Genomic DNA, 13521 nt, shown 5'->3' with positions numbered 1-13521 from the left:
TGCTTAGAGGGATAAGGCTGCACCTCACTGACATGGCCCAAAGGAAGCTGAAAGACCATCTGGGGTTGTCATGTTCCTTGTTCAGAGGAGAATCACCTGGTATTTCGGGGCAGGGCTGACCTTGCTCGGCTGGATCAGACTGATATACTTCAGGAAAGTTTTCCTCTGTGAAAAGCACAATTGGGCTAAAAGAGGCTGCCCCTAGGTGGTAGCTCGCTATAAATCAAGCTACTGAGCTGTTTCTGGTAGAGCGCTTCTTTTTCCATTAACTTGTATTAACTGTTTAAAATCCCTTCAACCCAGCCAAAAGTGATTGAAATAGAGAGAGATCATAGAAATGTTTTGACCTTGATACTCAGCTTCTGTGTCCCCTACTTTTTTGTTTGCATACAGGCTTCACATGTGCCCTCCAAAAAGAGGTTCTGTACCAGGGACGGCTCTATATATCTTCCAACTACATAGGGTTTTTCTGCATCATGCTGCGCAAAGAGATCAAGGTGAGATAAGGGCAACAGAGGAAAAGCAGAAACATATGGCAGGAACGAGAAATAAAAAGTCTTTGCATTCACCTCCTGTTTGCTTCCTGCAGGTTCTTATCCCCATCAGCTCTGTGACTATTCTTAAGAAAGCAAACACCGCTCTTCTAGTGCCCAACGCTCTGAGTGTGAGAACTGTGGACGGGGACAAGGTGAGTGTGGATGAGATATTGAGCTAGTGCACCAGAAAAGTGATGGCATTAGTGCTAAACTACTTTTTGTAGACATAAAAACTATAATAAGATCAAAGAAGAATATAGTGCACCAGGCCCTGCTCAAACTTCACTGTCCCCTTAGATATACCAGGCTTTTAACATTATTAACTTATTACATCTATCTAACTATTATTATTATTATTATTATTATTATTATCATCAGGTATTTGTAGAGCGCCAACAGATTCCGCAGCACTAATCTATCTATCTATATGTCTATAATCTATCTATATGTCTATCTTCTATCTATCTGTCTATTATCTATATGTCTATTATCTATCTATCTATCTATCTATATGTCTATAATCTATCTATCTATATGTCTATCTTCTATCTATCTGTCTATTATCTATATGTCTATTATCTATCTAGCTATCTATCTATTGTCTGTCTGTCTGTCTGTCTGTCTATCTTTCTTATGCTTGTTGTGCATGTCATTTTCCACCAATAGAGCTAAGGGAATACTCTTGATTAGCCAATGAGCTTCTATCCCACAGTCTAGTTGTGCACTATCCATGAAAGAAATTGAGTGATCTTCATCCATCTTAAAAAAAAAATATTGGGGCAAGTTAAGAGTACGCTGTGGGAAGTTAATTATAATTTACAAGAACTATACATGTAATTTAAAAAACAGTTTTATACACAACTATTGGAATGGAAATAATGCATTATATGCACTGTGTTGCTTCCCATGTGAGCGCTATTGAATTCTATCTGTAAGTTACATAACAAATCTTCCAAAGTTTTCTGTAGAAAATTCAATAACTCGGCTGGTACCATCTGTGTTTCGTCCCATGTATGGATTTCCGAAAAAGCAATAATTTTTTTTTTTACAAAGCTGCCTTTATTCATGATATCAAAAGTATTTTAATCCCAAAATTCTTTTTTTTTCTGTGAATCCAAATACAGTCCTTATGTGTATGTATACAGACAGACAAACTGAGAGATTGATGGATAAATAAATTAATTTGTATTTTTATTTTCTCTCCATTTTACTTTCTTAGTATTTATTTGGATCTCTGAGGAATAGGGAGCTTTGCTACCAAGCTGTGCGTGCTGTGTGTACCCACCTGCAGGTATGTGCATTTAATATTCTTACATTAGATTACTGTTTGTTTTATATATATATATATATATATATATATATATATATATATATATATATATATATATATATATATATATATATATATATATATATATATATGAGATATGGAATGCTTCAAGCTGTATATAAATATACATAGTAAAACATAATGGCCTTTTTAATATGATTTTATCAGCTCCTCCAGGGTTGTAGCTATCCTAACCTTTCTTTCTGTAGGGATGCACATTGTTTCTAAAATGCATTATATTTGCATTTTTCCGTTCTTATTTTCCCTTAGTTTGTGGGCAGTTTCTGTTGTGCTAATTTGAGAAGAGTGAATAACTTTCTCATCAATTTAATTCTAAGAGCAATTGGCTTTCATTAAAGAAAATAAATTTAAGAGTAAATTTGTTGACAATACTTGGTTAAGAAGGACATATTCAGGCAAAACTGCAAACGATGCAAACATAAAACTTAATTTGAAAGCACATAAAACACTTTGCAATTTCAACACTTTTGTGCAATAAATTAATCTACATGCTTAGGGGTAGATTTATCATACCCCAGGCGGACATGATATGCCATAGCGAATCATGTCCGCCCTGCATCGCTAAATGCTGACAGCAAACGCTGTCGGCATTTAACATTGCACAAGCAGTTCTGGTGAAATGCTTGTGCAATGCCGCCCCCTGCAGATTCACGGACAATCGGCTGCTAGCAGGGGGTGTCAATCAACCCAATCGTATTCGATCAAGCGGATTGATGTCTGCAGCCTAAGAGGCAGAGAACAAGTTAAGGAGCAACAGTCTTAAGACCGTTGCTTCTTAACTCCTGTTTCTGGCGAACCTGAAGGCTCGTGCGGAAACAGGTGCATTAGGCACCATTCGAGGTATGTTAAACCGGCCCCTTAGTGTCAAAGATATACTAAAATATTGTTTGCTGCAACTATATATCAAATGCAAAACTCCACCTTCACTTGCCTTATTTGGGGCCACCTTTCTAGATTTTTTACTGAAGTAGATAAGACTAGTCATAGTAATTTTGTATTACATTATAAAAATGGCACTGTTTTAAAGCATCTTATCTATTCTTTCTGCTTGGGCCAATTATGCAGAGATATGTAACATGATTAGCCTTTTGAAGTTTGTAGTGTGCACCTCCAGATCTCATAACTGAAAAACATACATTTCAGACTTAAATTATAAGAAAATGGACCAAAATAAATAATTATTTATAATTTTGACATTATTTAGCATTTTACATTAGAAGTCTATCTATAATTAATATATTTATATTAAACATTTCATGTTTTTAAAAGGTACCACTCCTATAAATATAAACTCTTATTTAAACATTTTTTTTAATTAAATACGTCATTCAATCACATTTTTTTTTAAAGTTTGAAACATTTTCAGAAATACTCTGAAATATTTATCAAATTATTCAAAATGATAGGAAAGAGTTAACTACATACATACCATGAATGTATAGTGTGTGTGGGGGGGGGGGCTATTTAAACACTTCTCATCACCACTGAATCAATTACTGGAAAAGGCATTGGTCTGAGAAGTTTAATTTACATTTTCCAGCGTTAGTTGAAAAAATGGATATTCTAGATTTAGATTCTAGACTTAATTGTAACTCAGGCAGCTTAACCAATTCAAACAAATTCAGTTCTAATGAATTTGAATGTGATTGAAAAAAAGTCAAAATAGACCATTTTAATAAAAATAAAAAAATTGACACAGCAATAATTATCTTGTACACATTGGAACACACACTATAGGTGGGGTTTAAATTATTAAGATTTAGCATCTGGGTGATTTGTGTGTATAAAATAAAGAATTTTATAGATTTTATATTAATTGTGTTTTAGAGAATTATTTTAGTGTGGGGACAATACAATTTTAATAAGATTTTAAAAATATTGGAGAATAGTTCAGATCCCCAGATTATCTATCTCTATCTATCTATCTATCCTATTTATCTCTATCTATAATTTATGTATTTATTTATTTTTTAAAAATTTGATGTTTTTGAACAGGTACCACTCCTATAAATATAAATTATTATTTTAAAAAATAAATAATTAAATAAATACATACGTAAGTCATTCAATCACATTATTTAAAATGTTAAACATTTTCTGAAATACTCAAATTATACAAAATGATAGATAACAGTTAACAACATACATACCATGAAGTTATATTATTAATATAGCGGGGGCGGGGGACTATTCAAACACTTCTCATCACCACTGAATCAATTACTGGAAAAGGCATTGGTTTGTAAGAAGTCTGTTTCTTTTACATTTATAAGCATTGGTAGAAAAAACGGGATATTCTAGATTTATTGTAAACGTAACTATAGCTCAGGCCCAGTCAACACTGTAGATTTGCATAATCAACAAATGCATGATAAGAAGACAATGCACTAGCACTTAGTCTGAACTTCAAATGAGGAGTAGATTTTTGATAAATAAATAAGTTATGTCTATTTCCACTCCCCCTTGTATCATGTGACAGCAATCAGCCAATCACAAATGCATATACGTAGATTCTGTGAATTCTTGCACATGCTCAGTAGGAGCTGGTGACTCAAAAAGTGTAAATATAAAAAGACTGTGCACATTTTGTTAATGGAAGTAAATTGGAAAGTTGTTTAAAATTGCATGCTGTATCTGGATCATGAAGTTTCAGTTTGACTTGAGTGTCCCTTTAACCAATTCAAACAAATTCAGCTCTAATGAATTTGAATGTGATTGGGAAAAAAAGTTAAATTAGACAACTTTAATTAAAAATAAATTGACACGGCAAGCTCTTAAGAAATAGAAATGACACCCTTTGACGGCTTTAATAAAATATCATTGTAAACCACTTGAGCACAAAATGAAGATGTGTAAGAGAAGCAAGCAAATAGCACAGTTATTTAACAATGAATATGAGTAATTAAAGGGACAGGGAAATCACATTTAAATTTTATGATTCAGACCAAGCATTCCAATTTACTTCTATGATCAAGTTTGCTTTTTTCTCTTATCTTTTGCTGAAGAGTAAATCTAGGTCAACTCATAAGAGTTCAGAATGTAAATTAAAAGGAACATGAAATGCAATTTTTGTCTTTCATGATTCAGATAGAGCACGCAATTTTAAACAGTTTCCAATTTACTTCTATTACTTCATTTGTTTAGTTTTCTTAGTATTCTTTGTTGGAAAGCATACATAGGTAGGTGCAGGAGCTGCTGATTGGTGGCTGCACGTGAATGCCTCCATGTTACTGTCTCACCTACAAGCATTGCTGTGCCTTCAGCAAAGGAAAATTAAAATGAAGCAAATTAGATAATAGAAGTAAATTGAAGCGTTTCATGTCCCTTTAAGCTCTCTAGGGTAGCAGTATTTGTAACATAGTATAACATTAATACAAATATTGTTGCAAACACTGCTGCCATTGTGTTTTTAAGACATGTTTGCGTTCCTGAGCTCCTATGAGCCTACCTAAGTATTATCTTCTTAGAAGGATACCAAGAGAATGGTGAAAATTTGATAATAGAAATTGGAAATTTCATTATTTTGCACATATAATTTCAGTTCACTCTTTTCTTCTTGTTAATTTATATATAATATATATATATATATATATATATATATATATATATATATATATATTTATTTTTACATTCTACAAATTCTTTCTTTCAGGATGGCAGTGCTTGCAGTACCCCCATGTCCTCAACTGCAGATCCAGCTTCTGAACAGAACTGCAAAATTCTAGTAAGATTCATTTGACCATTGGGAGGTTTATGGGTGGCTGGAGACTGTGGGTAAAATCACTGATATACCAAGCATGTATTTTGCTCTATGCTTTGTTTTAGTGTCAGACTTACTAGTTCAGTTTTCCATGTCTCTATCATCTAGTCTAATTACACCTGATTTTATTGCAGAATTCAAGTCACTCAGATCTGGAGTTAAATCTAAATGAATCAGACAGTGTGGTGCTTAATAGCATCGCTCCAGGTGAGTGAGGAAACACTATTGCAGACACATAAATACAATTTGACAATTGGGCTCTGTTTTCTGCTTGGCTTAATGGATGGCATAATTCTTCCTTCACATGAGGCCCACAGATCAATATTTTTGAATCTTTAAGGTCCACATATACATTTTTGGCTATTAAAAGCACAAATAATACTTTATTTTCTAAGTAGCTACACCTATTCAAAGGGGCCACAAAAACTAGGGATGAGAGACGCCAGTTGGCCATCCTTTAACACATGTTCTTACTAACTAGGACTGTTGAACAGATATTTGGCAACTGACACGTACACACCCTCCACTTATACGCCCTCTCTTTCATGGAATAGGCTTCCAATTTTGTTAAGGATTAACACTGTTAGAGTTTAAGATTGCCTGTGATATGTATAAAGCTAGGCCAAAAATGTATTTAAGCTTAAACTTAAAAATATATGTGCATACTTGATGGACTTTCTGTTTCTTTTCTACAATCAAAATGATTGTTTCTATGTTTCTCTATCTTCAGAGGGCCCGTTAAAAGAGCAGAGCCGGTTACGATTCAGTGCCAGTGAAGTGGACGGTCTCAGTCTGGGATCCTATGGTAATGGTGAGTTGTCACTAGCGAATTTTAGCTCACTATCCACCTCATTAATAAACATCATCTACTCTTCGTCCCTAGCCCATTTGTTGCTTGTCTCTATCTATCATTCTATCTAGATATGCGCCCACACACAAGGGTCACACTGTTGCAAAAGAATAATGTTCTGTTATAATTTTATCTCAGGGGACATCTGTCAAGAGAAGCTGGCTAGTGATGATACTAATCGTACACATTGGGCGCGGCCAAGTGCGGTGAACATCCTGCTTATCATCTATATGCTGTTGTAAGTACTCACCTTTACTGCAAACAGGGTTTATAGTTTTGGGTATAACAATGCAGTGTTTCTCCTCTGTCCTTTATTTTCCACACCCAATAAGTGTTGTTTGCTTCCACAGAGTTGCCATTTTGCTAATCTCCTCAGGATACATTGGGCTACGAATCATTGAGCTGGAGAACCAGCTTAATATCATGGGAGCATGGCCAAAAGAAGATGCTACCCAAGGGTCAGTAATTTAGTCCTGTATAAGGAGGAAAATATGTGCTGTGTATAGTTATTTCTTCTAACTGTTTGTATATCTATGTTTAGATAGGTGTGTGTCAGATATTTTAAAGGGACATTCCAGCTAAAATTGGAATCCACATGGATGCATTTCAGTTTTGAATAGAAGCATTTTTGTAATATGCAAGTATTAGCATAATGCTTCTAAGAAAAGCTAGAGCTGTTTCAAATTTAAAGGGACAGTCTAGTCCAAAATAAACTTTCATGATTCAGATAGAGAATGTAATTTTAAACCATTTTCCAATTTACTTTTATCACCAATTTTGCTTTGTTCTCTTGGTATTCTTAATTGAAAGCTAAACATAGGAGGTTCCTATGCTAATTTCTAAGCCCTTGAAAGCCGCCTCTTCTCTCAGGACATTTTGACAGTTTTTTAACCACTAGAGGGTGTTAGTTCATGTGTGTCATATAGATAACACTGTGCTCACGCACATGGAGTTCCAGTGAGCCAGCTCTAATTGGCTAAAATGGATGTCTGTCAAAAGAACTGAAATAAGGGGGCAGTTTGCAGAGGCTTAGATACAAGGTAATCACAGAGGATAAAAGTGTATTAATATAACAGTGTTGGTTATGTAAAACTAGGGAATGGGTAATAAAGGGATTATCTATCTTTTTAAACAATAAAAATTCTGGTGTAGACTGTCCCTTTAAGTATGCACCGTGCACCAGCATTTTAAACACAGCACTTAATCAGAGAGCCTAAGGTGCTTGTACCATCTGGTAATTACTCAATTTGTTAATTGCTGACGTAATACAAGCCCCAGTGGTGCTCTGAGCAGCCGCAGTATTTAAAATGTGGGTGCAGTGACAATATCTAGCTATGCTTTACATGCATGTGCAGAGAAAAATGTTACCACAAAAACAGTGATAACTTTTACTAGAAGTATTCTTGCCAATAAATGTGTATTGTAAATATGTTTCTATTCAAACATGTAATCTATGTGCATTTAAATTTTGACCGTAATGTCCCTTTAAAATAACTACAATTTAAAGGGACAGTAAAGTCAAAAGTAAACTTAAATGCATTGGACCAAGCATACAATTTTAAGCAACTTTCCAGTTTATTTCTGTCATCAATTGCATACTTCTCTTGGTATCCTTTGTTAGTAATCCTAGGTGAACTCAGGAGCGTGCACGTATCTTTAGCCATCTGGCAGTAGTGTTTGCAACAAGGTTTATATCAATGTTATGCATAGGTACAAACACTGCTGCCATAGACTTCTACAGACACTCTATGACAGCAGAGTTTGCATCTATGTATAGCATAACTATAAGCATTGGAACTAATTAGTATAAAGTATGTTTAAGGCCTAGCTGCACTTTTTACTTTCAAAGTAAACTGCTTTTTAAATTTATTAAATTTTTTTCCATGAGAAAAATATTTTTTTTAGCAGATTTAGACCATGTTCTTCACCACAGTGCTCCTTCAATGCATTGTGTTTCTAGGCCAATATCACCAGATATTTTTGCACTATTTAACAAAGTAGGTAAAACCACATATTTCTACATCTTTATCGTAGATAGGAGGGTGAGGTGCAAACCAGACAGGTCTGTCAAGTGACATTTACCTCATTTTTCTTGGCATTGTGTGCGCACACGTATGATGTCAATATGTCTTTAGCCGTGTCCTTGCCTGGGGACACTGAATTCATTATAGCAAGAGCACATATAGACAACCTCTTCAGTGCACACAAGTAATATACCCACATACACAAAGACCAAAACACACACACACACACACATACGTGCTCATGTTCAAAACATTATTTTCACGCACTCTGTACTGTGTGTAAACTAGGTTCATCTCTGCATTCTTCAGATTCCGGTTTTTCTACATAATGTAAATTCCTGTCTGAGACTAGACAAATACTATACATAATCCCAGTGTATACAATCTGTCTGTATACACACTTACACAAAAAATACACACTTCACACAATGTGCATGCATTGTATACCACAAACATACAAAGCACACACAGGATGAAAAAAAAAAAAAAATAAAAAAAAAATATATATATATATATATATATATATATATATATTCACAAATATCATACACACTAAGGTCTAGATTAAAAGTGGTGCACAAGCAAAAAGGGTTTGTGTGCGTCGGAAGTAGGGCTCGTATTACAGGTTTAGAGTAAACACGTTTGCTCGAGTGAAATTGAATTTAATGCGCGTTAGCTCTGGTTAACTGTTATGCGAGACAAAAAAGTTGCACAAAAGACATCAAAAATACATTTAAAAAACGGTTACACTCATAATATCACTATCTAATAAAAATTATTTTAAATAAAACTAATTTATATAAAAAGTTATAAGGGCTCAAAGATATGAGGTCTCAGATTTTAGAAAAAAAGGCTCCATAGAGATACATACATTATGTATGATACATAATTATGTCTAAATATTCTTTCACGTAGGGGAATATGTTTTAAGTATTTTTAAATATATATTCCTGTATATCTCGGTATATATCTATACCTACATATAGATTCAAAATAAAGGAAGGCACTCTCCGGATTTAACAGCGGGTAATTTTAATCCCAAATCACTTGGGATTACAATTACCCGCTGTTAAATCCGGAGAGTGCCTTTCTTTATGTTGGATTTGTGGAATACTTGTTGGGCACCTCTGTACCTTATGTTCACTGTGAGCTCTAGGCCTGATGGTGTGTGTGTCAGGGACGTGCACTCATAAGAGGCAGGGGAGGCAGTGCCTACCCTGCCATATGTGGCCAAAGCTTAATTAAATTTTAATTAAAACAAAAAAGAAAAAGTAAAAAAAATATATATTCCCCCCCATGTAATGCTATGAAGAGGCAGGTACAGGGATGCTTCTCTCCATTGCAGTACATGAGTCAAAGGAAAAGCTGTGCTGCAGCGCCACCTGTGTTCTGTCAATATATTAGCAGCAAAAATTGGGACCAATAGGAGGCACCCCTCTTGATGCCTCCTAGCAAGTGAAGGATATATAGATTAATCAGAAGGAGGCTGCAGTGAACAGGGTCATGTGATACAACTGGAAGCTGAGGTAACCTAAGAACAGATGACACCAAGCAGAAGAGTAAAGTAGTATTCTACATCTCTTGTGATTCACACATTGTGCTCAGACACAGCTCATTAACAGGGGGGCAGTAAGTGAACATAACCCAATACTGACAGGAAGTCAAAGGGTCAATTCAAATTTAAATCCATAATTTAAAACCCAGAGTTTGAAGTTAAGTGTGCAGTGTCCATATTAATTAAACTAAAGTTTTTGACATTGAATATTGCTAAGCCTCCCTTTTTCATGGTTATTTGATTTCATTAGGTACAAACTCCATATATGTTATGTCTGTTAAGTCAGAGGATGCAGTATCTGTTTTTATTTTTCTCTGTGTCTCCATTTATTTAAAGACTGCTGTTAACTTGTAATTCACAAATCAATTGAAAGCTGTTGCATTGTGTTTTTAATATGTGCTGCTTTTACTCCAGTTTATATTAATAAAAAAGGAGATAATGAGTCATTTAAAAAATATATGTAATTATGGCAGTTAAATGTTTTTAGAAATAATGCCACTGTAAAGTAACTGGTTAAACACATAGTCAAAGGGAGACAGTTAAAATTAAACTTTCATGATTGAGGTAGAGCATGCTATTTTAATAGACTTTTCTAGTTATTTATATTTTGAGAATTAGCATCAACTGTTACTGGCCCCATGTCAGCAAATCAAATTAGTTTTTGAAAGGAACATGAAAGTCATAATTACATTTCCATCATTCAGATAGAAATTGCACACAAAAAATAAATAAATAAACTTTCTATTTTACTTTTATTATGTACTTCATTCTTTTGGTATCCTTTGATGTCCTTTGTTGAAGAGCATACCTAAGTGGGATGTGCACATGCGTTTCTTGAACACCATATTGCAGCAGCAGCTGTGTTGGCAGTATTGATAACTTGTCCTTTGTATAAAACTTGTATGGTAAATTATTTCTATTTTTACAATACAGTAGTGAGTAGAGAAGAGATTGTGTATCATTCTAATTGCTTAGTAACTGGCACTGTGCCACAGAATTGTGTGAGTGTGTATGTGAGCAGAGTGTGTGTGGGTGTCAGTGAGCAGAGTATGTGTGCTTTATTTTCCAGGTAATCAATATATTTCCGATGAGCTGGTGCTTTAGTGCAGTGTTTCTCAACAATGGTCCTCAAGTACCCCCAACAGGCCAGGCTTTCATTATAGCTGAATCAGTGCACAGGTGAAGTAATCAGCTGATCAGTAACTCAGTGGTTACTAACTTGCTCTCACCCATTACCTGATTATGTCACCTGTGCACTGGTCCAGCTATCATTTAAACCTGCCCTGTTGGGGGCACTTGCGGCCCTCTGTACATGTGTTTCTCCATCGTATCATATCTAGTGCCTCACCAGCGTCTGACCTCACTGCACGTCACTGGTGTGTGTGTGTGTATGTATGTATATATATATATATATATATATATATATATATATATATATATATATATATATATATATATATATTATTTTTATTTTTTTCTCAAAGTTACTGAGCATAATATATCAATCAATGTGTATAGCACCTTTTTTTTACAAAAAAAGCAGTGGTGTATGCTATATTCTGTACACACAAATACGCACTCTAGGGAACTCACATAACCTGTAGCCAGCTCATGAGTTTATTGTTGTCTCTTTTTCACAGGTCGAAGGATTCCTGAGATGACAGGAACAGCATTGGTGTTTAGAATTGTGTCACCACCTCTGCTGGACAGAGTTGACTGATATCTACAGGGATATATTGGATCCAACCTCACAACAAACATATTGGTTTTAAGGCCTGGTAGAGGAATTAAAAAGACTCTTATCCTAACCCAGGACAGAATGTGCTGCTGAGCGCATGGATGTGAGAAGAAACATTGCACTTTATTGGAAGATCAGCACCAACGGATCCCCAAAATGGATGGGGTTTTACTAGAGTGCGCGATAGCAGAGTGCGGACTCTGAAACTGGACAGATTCAAGTATGGATTCAATTATTTTTTTTTTTTTGCATTCTGCGGCAAATATTGAAGTTTAATCTGATGGTGCTGACTACTACCAAGAAATATATGAGGATAGTTTATAAATATATAAATAAAGTATGCCTACAAGCTGGGTTAATACTGAAACTTCAGGAGTTCTCTTTAGGATTAAGGAATGACGGAAGCCATACACATTTGGTACCCTAACTGTGATAGACCACAAAAAAGACTGAAGCAAATCTCATATAATAGATGAGATGCACAGGGGTCTAACGCAAAAATAAAGGAAGATTTGCTGATCTCTGTTATAGGTGCCATGTTGGTTTCCTGCTTGGTGACTTAACCATAAATCATTTTAACATCTCAATAGATGCATTTCAGTTTTCAATATTCTAAAGGTTATTGTGAATTTAATAACTCTGTGGGAGTTATCATACCTCACCTCTTTTTATAATCTTGTGGTAAAATCTGTGCATCAATAGTAAGTGCAAAGTACTAAAATATTTAATACGTTTGAAGATGGTGATACGGTACGTGGTTGTTTGTGTCCTATAAAATTGCCACATTACATACATTGAAAATGTTTAACTAAAAATAAATACCATGAGTTTGTCCATGTAATGAGACTTGTGTGGACTTATGGAACTTGTGGTGTTTATATTTTCTGCTCACCTACCTACAGAAGGTAGGTAATAAGGAGTATTTTGTAATGGAGACAGGAATATATTAATCTCATTTTCATCCCCATAACATATATATATATATATATATATATATATATATATATATATATATATATATATATCTCTCAAAATTGCCATATGTTATAATACTTTAAGGGGAGTGAATTTAAGTTCCCCCTGCAGATATATTTTTATGGATATTTAGGCCTTGCCAAATATGCTTGTTTTTGGAATAGGGACAAAAAATTCCTGTCACCAACTATTGCATGTATGTATGAAAATATATATATATATATATATATATATATATATATATATATATATATATATATATATATATATATATATATACATATATATATATTTTCATACATATATATTTACTCAGGGGGTTCAAGACTTTGAAAAAAAAAAAAGGGCCAGATTACGAGTGGAGCACAAACGTTTGCATGCAATATTGTTTTTTTGCGATCATTTGTGCGCAGGTTAAATTGCGCTGGTATTACAAGTTGAAAGTAAACACGATCGCTGGAGCACAATTCAAGTTAAAGATTGTCGAGTTAGCGCGTCCTCAGAGCTATGGTTAACTCTGTTGCAAAAAAAAGTCTCACTAAAAACATAAATACATTACAAAGTACAGTTACACTCATAATAACATCATCTAAAAATTATTTAAAAAAAATATTGCATAAAAAGGTTATAAGGGCTCAAAGATATGAGGTGTTAGAGAGAAAAAAAGCAGACAAAGGGCTTTAACATTGAGATACAAACATACATGTCTAAAGATCGATATGCATGTATTTA

General features: G+C 34.4%; 1 protein-coding gene across 2 annotated transcripts in view; it reads left to right on the top strand.

The window, feature by feature from the left end:
* The window catches only part of LOC128649702 (GRAM domain-containing protein 2B), a 68075-nt gene extending 55420 nt beyond the window's left edge, over positions 1-12655 (top strand). For both annotated transcript variants that reach the window (XM_053703114.1, XM_053703115.1), the window contains exons 5-13: positions 394-497; positions 590-688; positions 1756-1827; positions 5540-5611; positions 5782-5854; positions 6378-6458; positions 6636-6735; positions 6848-6955; positions 11717-12655. In XM_053703114.1, the coding sequence (XP_053559089.1) occupies positions 394-497; positions 590-688; positions 1756-1827; positions 5540-5611; positions 5782-5854; positions 6378-6458; positions 6636-6735; positions 6848-6955; positions 11717-11732 (725 nt within the window). In that variant the 3' untranslated portion in view covers positions 11733-12655. The remainder of the gene's footprint in view (positions 1-393; positions 498-589; positions 689-1755; positions 1828-5539; positions 5612-5781; positions 5855-6377; positions 6459-6635; positions 6736-6847; positions 6956-11716) is intronic.
* Positions 12656-13521: the final 866 nt, after the last annotated feature.

This window comes from Bombina bombina, chromosome 2 (genome assembly GCF_027579735.1).
Source record: "Bombina bombina isolate aBomBom1 chromosome 2, aBomBom1.pri, whole genome shotgun sequence".
Lineage (NCBI taxonomy): Eukaryota > Metazoa > Chordata > Amphibia > Anura > Bombinatoridae > Bombina > Bombina bombina.
This window is presented reverse-complemented; position numbering and strand designations above follow the sequence as displayed.